Genomic DNA, 14,378 nt, shown 5'->3' with positions numbered 1-14,378 from the left:
GTGCCATTCGTCCAACTTGTAACGTAATTCATGCTGCTGCCTCCCCTAACTCTCTCTCTCAAGCAGTCATTCACGGTGAAAGCAAGCTAATCATTTGATTTGAATATTTCATGGTTTTTCATGGTTGTAAAATAAAATAAAGTTATACCCCCCCCCCCTTAAGCACAATATGATGCGTTCGTTTGGACCAGAAAAGGCTGAATTTTCCGCAGAGAAATTTGCTTATTATTTGAGTTTTATTATGTTTTTAATGTATGCAAAACATAATATATACTCCTGTATTTGCGTGACAAAATTTAGTTATAATTTTCTGTGCAAAAATTTAAAAACTTTTTGTTTATTATATGCTAATTGTTTTTCAGAAAATTTTAAAAAAAAAAGTATTAAGAGACCTGCAGAACTATCGAATAAAACAATTCATTGAAAATTGCAATCCTGGTTCAAATTATAAGTAATAATAAAGAAATACTTTATAAGTAACAATTCATTGTTAAATATATGTTTTTTCTTTTTGTTCCTTAGTTAGTTTTAGGGGGTGTATTTGGGGTAGCTTGTGCTTATCTAGATAAATTGTTTATCTGGAAACACGGATTGCGGGGTTCAACCTGCATTCTGCATTGTGTAAGAAACCAGCTGCATTTTCGAATAAGTTACTCAAAAACAGTGAGGCGACGTACAACGATTAAGCTGCCCCAAATGTAGTCTTTAGTAGTAGGAAACTAGCTTATTTTCAACGATCATCCAAAGTTTTAACGTATGATATTGAACAAATATTAACTAAAGGATATTTTAAGGTAATTTCCCTTTTCCTTTACAAGTGTTAGGCGTATGAAATAATATCTCGGTCTAATTTCAAGAGAGTTATGGAAAAAGCCTTACAGCTGTGCACATTACTTGTAAGGAATAATATGCCTAATTATGATACCCATTACTCCAAGCTTGCCGGCCCATGCTCCCATCCTTCTCTCTCTCTCTTTCTTTCACTCTGTTATATGATACTTGGCTCCTGCTGCAACTGCATAGAAAGACAGTTCATGGAGGGGACAAGTGAAAGAACACAGATGGCAATACTGAGAAAGAGTTGGTTTGGTGAAAGGAAAGCAAATTGTACGGCCAAGACAGGGGGTGAGAGGGACTGGGTTTTGTGTGGAGTGGGGGTCTACGTATGAAGGTAGTCTTGGTCTGGAGATGAAAATGTGCACATAAGATAATAATGACCATGTCATAAATTAAACTTAGATTTATATACAGTTTTATGAAATTTTTATTAAATATTAAGATATGTGACTTGTTTTACCAAGGCAACAATGAATCAAAATCATTATAGATTGCTATTTTGAAAAGAAATATAAAACTGCCTTACTAAAAAGTGAGCTATGATTCATTTCAATAATAGTAGTTGTAGCTAAAATAGCTATGGCATACCAATGATCATTACTTTCTCAAACATATAGGGAAATAAAATTTATGTGAAGTTAAAACTAAGCTAAATTTACCTTGGATGCATGTTTTTTCTTTTGGGTGAGCTAAATAGAATTACAAAACCTCTCCTATATTTACTAGAGCAATTAAATAGTTTGAGATAAAAAATGGAAAGCATGGTATTAATATTCTATAATAGATGCCTAACTATATCCCTTTAAATCTCTAAATTATAACTTTGGATAGGCTAAGGCGAAATTATTCATATGCAGCGCAAGCCCATCCTCTATCTTTACGTTTCTTTCTGGTTCTCTTTTTGATGGTTGAGGAATGCAGAAGCAAGCATTGTTTGTGGCTTACTTCTTATACAGGGGAGGAAAGCATAAGAGAAGGAAACAAAAGTGGTAATTAATAAAGGCCTCAAATCAATGGGAGCATAAGCATCACTTTCTTCTTCAGTCTCCACCACATCGCAGAGGCTGAGTACTGTGAAAAAACAACTCTTTGGTGAATACAGGTACTTGTCATTATTGCACCATGCTAGCACATAATTATGGCAGGAAGCTCATTCACATGAATTCCACTAGTTTAAGAGAAGGGAGATTGCAAGCCTTGTGGATGAAATATCTCTAACATTGGGTAATAACTATTTTTCTCCGTATATTTTTATATTTAGATTATATTAGTTTTGAATATTGTTTGGCCCTCTAGAAGGTTCAAAATTAGATCAAAACATTTGAAACAAAAAAATAAATAAATAAATAAATAAAAGAAACTCATCTATTTGTAAGTAGGGGTGTGCATTCGGTTGGCTCGGATGGATCGGTTTTAAAATTTGGCAAACCGGTTTGAACCAAAATTCAGTAACCAAATTACCGAACCAAACAAAATTTTGACAAAATTTGAACTAGTCAAACCGAAGTTTAATTTAGTTTGAACAGTTCAGTTTTATATAAACCAAAAAATATATATTTGATATTAAAAAAAACATTGTCCCAAAAACTCTTCATTCATTTAAAATGTTAAATCAGTCAAATATTGTCCCTACCTAAAATATCGCTAATTTAGGTACATTTTGGTTTTCGTTTGGTTCTTTTGATAATTTCTTAATACCGAACTGGAAACTGAAAACCAAAAACTGACCTTTTAAAAGCTGAAATCCAAACTTTTAATTCAAAACGAAACCAAAATATTAAATTGGTTTGGTTCGGTTTGGTTCATTTCTGGATAAAACCAAACATTACAATCCCCTGTTCGAAAGAGTTATGAACTTATGTTTATTTTTTGTCATGATTATAAAGCTAAATTTTGTAGTGAATAAAAGATTTTTTGTATTAGTACAAGTACTTTTCTGGAGAGACTAATTCCACACCTCTCTCTCTCTCTCTCTCTCTATCTATCTCTCACCAACCAGTCACACATAGGCACCCTAACAAAAAAATATAAATATATTATTTTATATAATATTGTAAAATTATTTAAAAATAAAGTCGTTAAAAATTCAAATCATGATAAAGTCGTTAAATAATTCAAACAAAAAATGTGTGATAGGTAAAAACAAAAAATTGGTTAAAAATAATTTTGGCATGTGAAAATTGTGATTTGAACAAATTCACAAAATTAATAAAGACTAGCCTCTTCTTTATGTTTAATCATTAAGGGAGAAGCTAGGCTAAGAAGAGAGAAGAAAGGATGACACAAAGGCTTCCAAAGAAAGCTTGGTGTGTAGGTGTGAAGAAATGTATCAAACTATGCAATTTTAATAGTTTAAAGCCTAATTATGATAAATGATGGTGAGACATCATTCCTAATCCTGATACTTAGATACAATAAATACAATAATTGGGTTATGAGAATTTAGGCACTTTTTAAACTACATGATTTTTAGGAGGTCATAAAAAAGCTATGATGAGTCAAGAGATGCCTCAACACTATCCTATATACAGTATGATAATTTAAAGACTCAATAAAATGGAGTTAAAAAGCTCTCTTTCTCATGCCTGAATAGTAGTTAACGATTTTGTAAGACATCAAGTGCTATCTTTACAAAAAAAACACTGGAAAAGCTTAAAATCTCTTATATAATAAAAAGTTGACAAAATTTAAAAAGTGGGACTTCATATTTTAAGAGTACATTTTTAGTTATTTCAAATGAAAGAAATTCAATTGCTTTCTAACTATTTGTTTGGTAGTGTTTTTCTAATTTGTAAGCAATCTAAAGGAAAAGATGAGATGATATGAATGAAGAGATATTCTTTATTTACATTGTAGTAATGAGCCCCCAATATGAATATTGGGGCTCATTACATCAACTAGTCCTATATTCTTTGAAGGGATTTCTTAATTTTTGAGAGGGTTGATCTAAAGCTTATCCATAAAGGCTTACAAGTAAATTGGATAAGGAGATGGTGACTAGGGTTGTTTTTTGAGAGGGTTGATCTAAAGCTTATCCATAAAGGCTTACAAGTAAATTGGATAAGGAGATGGTGACTAGGGTTGTTTTCATCACACACACACACACACACACACACACATACAAACATACATACTTATCATTTCAAGATGATTAACATCATTTTTCAATATTTTGATTTTAAATTTAATAATTTTATTGCTATTATTAGGAAAAGTAAATTTTGATGACATGAAGATATAGTAAATCATAAATTTGTTGCAATTTCTTTAAATTGAAAAGAAGAAGAAAACAGATCAATCGATTAGTTAAGAACATTACAAATTGATGTCCAACCAATAAAAATAAATGAAAGTTTCAACAAAAATGAAAGCCATCACCAAAGAAATTGGTGGCATGAATGAGGTGATGGTTATTTTAAAAGCTAAATAAGTATCATTAATAAAAATACTAATTACAAAAGGATACCAAGAAGAGCTAGAAAAATTTAGAAGATGAGAGAAAGAATTATCTATTCAGCCAAATTCCTTTCCCATTATGTTGCACAATATAATGGAAGATGTTGCAAAACAATAATATTTAACATTAAATTTATTTGTACCTTTTGCAAGCCTTATGTTAATTTCAATAGAACCCTTATCAAATTCATCTATCTGCGCTTCAATAAATTTAACCATGAAGGTGTAGAATTTGAGCTCACCAAGATCATGTTATGTTAATTGGTGCTGAAGTGAATATAAATCTACTATGAAATAAATTGATACGAGTATTTCTCCAACATATCCAGACAAAAATAACAAAATTATTGGTAGTAGTATTATGGCTTTACCATGGATAGTGAGAGAATAATTTCTAAAGTAAAATTAGCATTTAGAGAATGATAGTGTTAAACTTCAAAAGTAAGGTTTTAATAAGAAAATTTTCATTAATGTTATCGAGTGAATCATAACTAATGATCACTGGCAAAGAAGAAATAAATATATAATTGTATATAATCTAATTTAAATTTTGATATTGCATGGGGTGCTTGCTAAAACTTGGGGGGAATTTAATTGATCTTGATTTTTTTATTTTCCATTTTTTTATTTCATAAGAATGATTAAATACATGATTAGGAGTCATATGGAATCTTATTAAAGAAACATCATTAATTAGTTGAACTTGGGGATTACCATTTGTCTAAGCGGGCATATTCTATAAATGAATAGCATTATGAATGTGTTGAAGTTTTGAGCATTCCATGATATATTATCTATAAAATGCAATATTGCAACCATATAAATAACAATGAGAGTAAGAACTTTGTTTGTATTTATGAATAAATTTGTTTGCTAGAAATACTTCACAAAAGTATATATTTAAATTTTATCAAAAATGTTTTTTAACATAGATTTTCACTTAGAAATTTTGCTATTAAAGGTCATGATGTGTATCTTGAGATTACATCCATAAAGTTTCGCCAGATAAAAAATTCCAACGGAATATGATAGCCTTGTCAAAAAGGCGAACACCTTAATAATGAAATATTAACCAAACATGAACAATAAGTGATTCCTTTGAATATTCAAAATTTGGAGACCGCTTAAATAATCTCTTTACAAAGTCATCAATCAATAGAAATTTTCTTAGAATGAAAATAATATAATCTTGAACATGACAAATATGTAAGACCAAACACCTGAGATTATGGAAAGAAATAGAGAAACTCTAAAAAAAACTTCATAAAGTGTTTGTTGGATATAATATTATGTAAAAGTAGCACATAAATAAATAGTTTCCTCTTATAATAAATCTTAATAAATTTAGTTGCATATAAAATGTACCATAATGAATCAAATTTGTAATTTTACCCGAGATTATAGATAATAGAAAAATATATTGATTGGGAATAAGATAAGGAAGCATTGGCATTGCCTAAAATAAAGTGGAAGAATCGTGAACCAAGTAAGGAATGGCACATAGAAAATAGGGAACAATTAGAAGTATGGCTACTTGAAGGACATCAATGATAGGGGTAATAAAGGTCAGCTCTAGAGGATAGCTCAATGATGATGTCAGAGAGTAGAGGAAGTTATGGACATTAACTCTAAAGGGCTTTGATGCTCAATATAGATAAAGAGTACAATATTGATGGTCACAACTAATTAGTTACTGAAAAGAGTTCTAATGAGGTAAAAATGATGAAGATCAATATGATGATGTGAAGTATGCAAGATAAGGGGAGAAGCACTAGATTTGAGGTGGTCAAACAACTAACAATCGGTGAATGGCCGGAGGATTAAGAGGAGAGCATGAGCTTGATGCACTAATGGATCCTTATAAATGGCGGCAATGAAAACCTAAAAGAGTGAAGTAGTGAAAGATATATAGTTGTGATTTTAATGGTTTCATATGGAAATTGAGGAGGGGCAATGGGTATTGAAGAAATGGCATGTATATTGAATAAAAATTCGTGGAGAGGAATTACATGTACTTGGTTTATGTATAATTACATAGTACATGAAAGTATATGTGTAGCAATTTGATGGATGAGATATATGAAAATGAATTTCTAAAATAAATCTAAATTTTGCAACAATAAAAGAAAAAAAATAACAATAATTATGATATAGGAGAAAGTTTTATATTAGGTTGTTTTATAGGGTTGATGGAGATATTTTATTGAATGGGATGGATTTCTACCGTAGATCTCAGAAGATTTTTATTTAATAATTAGATGTATTATTTGAAGAATAATATACTAACCTAAGGGATAGAAATATTACCTTATAATGGATCTAATCATCCCGTATGAGGAAAACCTTCAAGATTTATGGGTATGCAGAATACGAGATTTTTTCCCTACCTTACGAATGTAAGATAATTTTTTTTTTGTTATGGGGTCTTGCATAGGGGAAGTTATCACATGCAATTAATTACATATTAGGAGTTATGACTCATGAGAAAACTCTTGATTAAATTAATAAGCAATAGCTTATATTTGTGTGTGATTATATGATAAGTTAATGTAAGATTGATATTTTAAGACTCGAATTGATAGACTCAGATTTGAAAATATTTGCATAGAATTAAAATATTGAGATTTACGGTTCAATGACGATGCGCCATGATAAGGGCTATGATATGGGTTATCCAACTTTAGGATGAAGGCTTATTTTAGGGATTGAATTGTGAATTTTTTGAAAGCAAGTTAAGTTTTGATTTAGGGAATTAGGTTTGGTTTGAAAAGATTTATTTGAATTTGTATTGATCTGGCATTGATTAATTTTTGGTTAATAATTAATTGAATTGAGTGATTCACTTGAGCTGAGAAACTTAATTTAACTTAATTTCTTTTGAAAGTTTGGTTTGAGTTAATTTGATTGATGTAATTAGGGTTTTTAGGAGGTTTTGAAATTTAGTTTTTGATTTTGAAAAGGTTTTGAAGTTTCATTTTAGATTTTTAGTGTTGGGCTTTAAAAGGTTTTGAAGTATAGTTTTGTTTTTAAATGAAGTTTGGGTTATGAAAAGGCTTTTTACAAGTTTGGTTTTATTTTCAAAATGGTGTTTGAAAGGTTACAAACAAGACTTTGAATCTTAAACTATGGGGAACATATAGGTTAAATGGATTTTTGGAAGAAAGTGAAACTTTAACCCTAAAATAATCCTAGACTCTATAGAAAGGATAAATATGTACACCAACATATTTTTTTGGGTATAACACCCCAAATCAAGATGCATATGGCTTTCCATAATCTTGAGTTCCATAGAATCCTTAGAATATTAACCAACCTGATAGCTAAAGGCCTCCATTGCTATCATAGCGGTGGTGAATGTAGCCTTATTACTATTAGGTGTTAGAGGTGCCTTCGTCATTCACCATTTGTTATTTTATCCCAGGGCACCTATATAATCGAAGGGGCAAAGACTATTTGCTTTATATGTTCTAATCCTTAAGACAGACTAAGGGTGCATAATAATCTACTCTAGGCTTCTCTACTAAACTATTCTTGAGTGTATGTGATCCTAGGTTTTATTTCTAAGCGGCTAACCTAAAGTTCACAGTTGATCTGCTCAATGATGGTTCATGATTTAAGTTGATTATTTTGGGGAGTTGATATTAAATTTATGATTATTTTAATTTTAAAAATGACATTATGACCTCTAACTTTCTAATCAAGATATATCATAAATAAATTTCTAATCAAGATATATCTTAAATGACATTATGACCTCTAACTTTTTAATCTCATCGTGTTTGGGAAAAATAATTTTAGGTAGGATATTGCTTAATATAGGATATATAAGTTTAAAAGCTAGCTTATTAAATAAATACATAAACTTTCAAACCTAAGATAAGACCTATTTTCAGTAGTATATGTCTTCAGAATGAGAATTATAAATGTGCCAGTGAAAACTTAGGCATTTGAGGCCAATTAAATCAGTCTTTAATAGTGGAAATAACATCCCATTGAACAATAACCCAATTTTTATGAAAAAGTTTTTTTGGCAAAGCAAGCTTAGCTAGCAACATAATCACAATTCATGGATAAAATAGTAGAACATATCTCTTCATCAGATGTGGTAGCTACAATTTCATGATTATCTTGCTTCAAGATAATTACGAGGATGAAGGAATAATTGGTAATATTAGGAGAAACTCTTGAAGTTCTTAAAAGATTCAAGAAAAAAATTATAAGCAGAATTAGCCACAACATCACCCACACAAATAGAACGACCCTCTTTAGATTTAATTTTGTAATATGATTCAGAACTTTCCTCTTATGAAATAGGGAATAAAAATATTTAAAATTTTTTACTCCTTCCTTAATATGCTCACAAGACACTTTTGGTTTCCAAAAAGTTTCTTCCATATCTTAAACTTTCTTTAAGCTTGTTCTAGTATTCAGAAAGTATTGATTAAGAAGGTGAATAAATTTTTTAGGCACTTAGTTTTAAGGTTAATAACTTGATTTTCAGCTACAAAAAAGTTAGTGAAAACAATTTTAAAATAAATTTCATTTCACCAACTTAAAACTTAGGTTACTCTTTTTTATTTAAACCAAAGTCTGATCATATCTTAAATATTGCTACTAGAGGCAACGAAGCACACCAATCTGAATCAAGAATCTCAAGGAAAGAAGAATCTAGAAGCCAAATGTTTTGGAACCAAATTTTAAAACAAAAATATTAAGGATTATCTCTAGTAGTTATAAGAGTAGGAGAATGGTATGAACAAGTTTTTCTTAAGTGTTTAGGATAAGTATTAGAAAATTTGGATGACTAATAACCAATAAAAAGAAATTTGTGAAGTTTTTATCATAAGTGATTGTTAATCCAAGGAAAAGTCAAGTCTGAAAAATCAAGATCATTCAAGTTATAATAAAAAACTAGCAATATTAAACTATTCATAACATTAAATTTAGGAACTTTTTTATATGCTATGCTTCATGAAGTTGACACCACTACTTCAAGATTTTAATCTCCAGCAACGGTGCCAAAAACTTGATGCAGACTTTTTTTTGATTAATTTTATATATTCTAGATAGTCACAATGATATAAACGCATGTATATGTATCGCTCAAGTAATACAGGGCTCTAATGGAGTTCCGTTTATCGATCCCTCAGGGAAGCAATGTAAGAGGTCCTTAGTCAAAGTTCTAGTATACTACTATCAGGCCTTAGATTGGAATGTCGATTAAAATGGTGTTTTATCTAGCAACTACTCCTAAATGCAAATGTTAAATGTAATGATAATAACTATTCGTTAATGCAAATGTTAATTTTAAAGATAACCCCTTTTTGGATGAATTGGTTTAGAGAATTTAAAGATGTTAAAAACTATTATTCTTATGTAGTGAATTGGATAATGTAAAGGAATGAGATGCATTAAATATTGTATGTGACAAATAGGAGCAATCTTATTCTTTACCCTCTTCCGAGTGTTATAAAGAATATTGGCTAATCCTAGATTTAGTCCCTAAATTCGTGGTTAGCCTGTGAGAATACTGACTCTCACTTCAGAGCTCCCACTTCCCTTCTCCTGAAGGCTAACTCTCGCTTTAGTTTCCAAACACTAGGACTAAATTTGGGATTTTAGTCTGTCTCCCTAAAATCTATAATTCTACGTCCATCAAAGTATATTTCTCTATTTATTTGCATACAACCCCCATGAACTTCACCATCCATAAAATTTGAATGTGGTTGCACTTTGTTGAGAATTACACTGCCCTATTGGGTTTTAATGTAATTACAACGAATTTTAATACTACAATAGACCTTTATTGTAATGTAAATGAAGTGCAAGTAAAAACCATCACTTTTATGATTAAACTTCTTCTAGCATGCATCCCAAAATCCTAAACATGAATCCTACTCATTGTAAAAGAAAAGTAAAAGGAAAAGAATGGCATAATTATCTCATGTCACTATTTCCTAATAGGAAGAAAGAGTAAGAAAAACACATCACAAAGCACGAAGAAAACACAACGGAAATCTTCATTCAATCAAAGCAAATCCACTAGATAAGTGTTTACAAAATTATAAAATAATGAAGAACACAATACTTAGTTTTTTTTTCTTGAAAGAAAGATGAAAATCTCTCCTACAAAGTCTCTCGCTGATCCATGCAATGCTAGAACTTTTCCTTACAGATTCTCTCAAAATCCCCTCACCAATCTCTCCAAAAAGATAGAAATCTACATTTTTACTCCTATTCTAAGATCTCTAAACATTCTCCATGTTTCTCCACTTACACAAACCATTTTTTTCTGACATAAAAGCACTTTATTATAGTGTAGGGACGAATTTCCCAAGATATGCCTCAAGCAACCTTCCAAAAAGCGTCCAAATACATTGAATCTTTTAGAAATTTGCCCAGCATCGCGTCCAAACTGTCTCGGGCGCTGTTGGCACCATTTTACGTGCCGTCGGTACCATTTTCAGGTCGCTTTTTGCACTCTGGCATTGTCGGCGCCCACTCTGCGTAGCTCTACCATTTTGCTTCGTTTGACTCTGTTTTAGCTCCGTTTCGCCCCGTTTCAGTTGCGTTACATTCCTAACAGTTGGACCTACAAAATAAGCATAAAAAAACTTCCTTTAGAGTGTTATTTTGTTCAAAAATTTGTGAGAAGTGTAAAGGTGATTAAACATAGAAAGACATATAGAAATGTGTTAGGACATAATTTTCTTTCTTGCTCACTTTTGCTCCAAATTGCACCTTTTTTGCTTCTTTTTCTCCAAAACTCCATTTCCTGTACGTGAAACCAAAAATATACAAAATACATTCTCTTAAAGTGCAATATCATTGAGAATCACCAAATATAGACATTAAAAGTATATGAAAAATTGAACATATTTTAGCCGTATCAAGCACCACAAAGGCATTAATTAGAATTAGAAATGTTATTGAAATCAAAACCCACATACTAAGGGCCATCAATACTAGGAGCAATACTACTAAGTTGATTCTAAGGAATACTACTCATAGATTTAAAACAACGAGAATAAATACAAAAGTAGTTAATAAAAGAATTAGACAAACTAATTTTGATGTAGAGAAGTTGATAAAAAATCATCAAGCCATTGTTTCCAACTTATCCAAATTTTGTTAGAGTTAGAAAAAGCATGTTGAAAACCATATCTTCTAGAAATACTAGTAATTTTAGATTTATTAACCATATTTTCAACAAAAATAAGTAATGAGGTATTATTTATCCTACATAAGTTTTCAGCCCTATTCCTAATATTAGTGGATTCGATCCCTCTCACGTTCCAAAATATGAAACAAACCATTAAGCACTGGTAGGGTTGGAGGCTTTATGAGATTTATCAATCCTAGGAGTTCATTCAAGATGTTGTTTGCCACCTTTAGATTTTTCCTTGTTGTTATGCTCTAACCCTCCTCCTCATCCCAAATAAAAGAGTCCACAAGAGAATTATTTTTTGACTTTCAACAACATTAATAGGAATGACAAAGGAAATAGAAGGCTCAACTTCCCCTTATCCAAAATCAGCACATTCTTATTGAAATTTAAACTATTACCAGAAATATTAATTTCAGAGGCATTTTTTGTTGTGCCACAAAAAGGAGAACTATCTAAACACAAAAGGTTAGAAATAGAAATATTTTTTAGTAGGAAAAGTATTGGCCCCATTTACTATAACAGCCCCATTAGCCATATAGAAGAAGACAAAACAGCATTACCAGATTCCCATTAGACATAAGAAATAGAGAGATTAGGCAGATCAGAAGATGCACCAATTTGATCTTTAAGAAGAGGTTCTTTAGATGAGCTAGGAATATCAGCAAAAGGAGCATTAGTAGGATTGCTAGAAATCCTGGTAGGAAGTATGCAGAAAATAAAATAAGATTTTCCAAAACGACACTCTAAGCAATCTGATTTTGTTCTGATCCAAAAAAAGATTTCTCCAAGGAGTTTCTTAGAAACATCCAACTGAACTAAAACTATCACAACTTATGGACTAGAGAGAGAAGCAGGAGGGTGATCAGCTTAGAGAGAGAAGCAGGAGGGCTCTTCCATGCAAGGAAGCTGCAACATGCAAAACATGGTGGGTAAAAGATGTAACAGAATATTAGGAAAGCGAACCAGAGAGCTTAATATTCACAAAAGAATTTATATTGGCTGCCATAGAAGGATGCTTGAAGGAAAGTATTTAAAAGTATATAATATTTTTTTTTAATATATATATATATATATATATATATATATATATATATATGGAATAAATAAGGAAATTTAATTAAAAAGTTCTGAAGTACTTTAATTGCAAGGAACCTAGCCATTCTGAGGGGAAAAAAAATCATTAAAATCTTTTTTTCAATTTATGTTACCCTTAAAAACATTTTATCTTGTTCTTATTCTGCTAATTAGGCGCCAACTTTGATGTTGAGTAGGAAATCAACTAGGAAGGTAAGAGATTGAAGTGACTAATGGATGGGCTACACTGATACTCTATGAAGTAAATTCTCAAGATAATGGCAGTGTAACTTCCCTAATGGGTTTGACCACCCTCCTACTGTCTGACAAATTTATTGAATTTTGATATAAAAGCATAACTATATATTAACTGCTCACCTCCACTGCTAACAACACTATTTTCCCGCTGAAACCAGAAGCATGCAATTACTATTTATGATAAAATAGACCGTTGATGGCGAACTATGAATTTAATAAAAATTAATTATGATTGAATTACATTCATAAATCCTTGTTTTTGCCATGCAAATTGATTGAGAACCCACAACAGCCTATTATTATGCTGAAGTTCAACATATATTATGTGATGCTGGTGAAAAAAGAAAGTATTTGCAAGAGGACAAAAAAGATGAGTAATATTGATGTTGACCAGAGGAATTGAGATTTTGCAGATGTAAATGAAAAAAAAAAACAAAGACAATGATGAATATAACAGTGTTTTTGCTTGTTGGAAGCATCATTAATTTGCAACAAATTTCTTCCATTTGAAATATAATCACAAGCACCACAAAGAATGCTCAATGTAGTTGTTGTAGGAAGTGACATTTTCACTTCCTTTCGCAAAGCTCTTTTCAATCTTCAAATGCCCATTTTTTCACATCTTCATCAATCAATAATCTCCCAAGCCTTAATCATAATGCTAATTCCCCTCAAATGATAGCTTGCCTTGATAAATAATTAATCTCCATCCATCATATTAATTAGTCTCACAAACCTTATATATATTATATATATATATATCACAAACCTTATATATATTATATACATATTATGTTTGAAAATCCAACATTTGTTCACTTGAAGCATTACTCATAAGACATTTGTCCCCAAAACATTCAAAAACTAATCCATGTTTAAATACAAAAGACAGATTCAAACAATCAAACTTACTAATTCCTGAGAAATTCTAAGAAGACAATTAAACCTTTCTTTTTGTTTGTTTTTCACTCAACCAGAACTCCAAAAAAGCTTTTCAGCGCAGAAAAAGATTTATATAGTGATAGAAAGTAAACTAAAACACCAACAACCAACCAACAACAAAGAAAAGAAAAAGAAAGAAGCCATGAAAAATGAACCAAAAACAAATTCTTTTCCTTTACATGCCTAAACAAGCTAATAAATATTTCCCCATTCTTCTCTCCATATCCACTCTAAAACATAAACAATTCAACATGTAGCCATAGCCCCACCATTCCTCACCCAATCTATCTTCTCCCCCTCAAATCCTGCTCAATCTCAGAAGCCGGATCATCATCCTCCTCAAAACAATCGATCCCATAAGCTGCATGGCCATGCCCGAACGCCTTGATATGGTCCTTAAGGGATCTCTTGTGCTTAAAATCGGACCCACAAGTGCAATACCAGAGCTTCCCGCAGTTCTTCTCGTGTGTCCTCCAATCCCCACGAACGGCGAACGCTTTGCCGCACTTGCGGCACATGAAAGGCTTGATGCCGTGCTTCCGCTTGTAATGCGTTTGAAGCGTGCGGAAGTCTTTGAGCGGCTTGGCTCTCGGGTGGTCAATGTTGTTGCGGCAGGCCGCCGCGCCGCCGGAGGCGGGGAGGC

The 14,378-nt window shown here is 31.4% G+C and overlaps 1 protein-coding gene across 1 annotated transcript in view; it reads right to left on the bottom strand.

Moving 5' to 3' along the window:
- Positions 1-13,799: 13,799 nt before the first annotated feature.
- LOC110026649 (zinc finger protein WIP2-like) overlaps positions 13,800-14,378 on the bottom strand; it is a 3,132-nt gene continuing 2,553 nt past the window's right edge. The window contains exon 2 of the mRNA XM_020727668.1: positions 13,800-14,376. Coding sequence (XP_020583327.1) covers positions 14,020-14,376 — 357 coding nt within the window. The 3' untranslated portion in view covers positions 13,800-14,019. The remainder of the gene's footprint in view (positions 14,377-14,378) is intronic.

Source organism: Phalaenopsis equestris, unplaced genomic scaffold, assembly GCF_001263595.1.
Source record: "Phalaenopsis equestris unplaced genomic scaffold, ASM126359v1 Scaffold000391, whole genome shotgun sequence".
In the NCBI taxonomy this organism is placed as follows: Eukaryota; Viridiplantae; Streptophyta; class Magnoliopsida; order Asparagales; family Orchidaceae; genus Phalaenopsis; species Phalaenopsis equestris.
The sequence above is the reverse complement of the archived record's forward strand: the minus strand, read 5'-3'. Positions and strand labels throughout refer to the sequence as shown.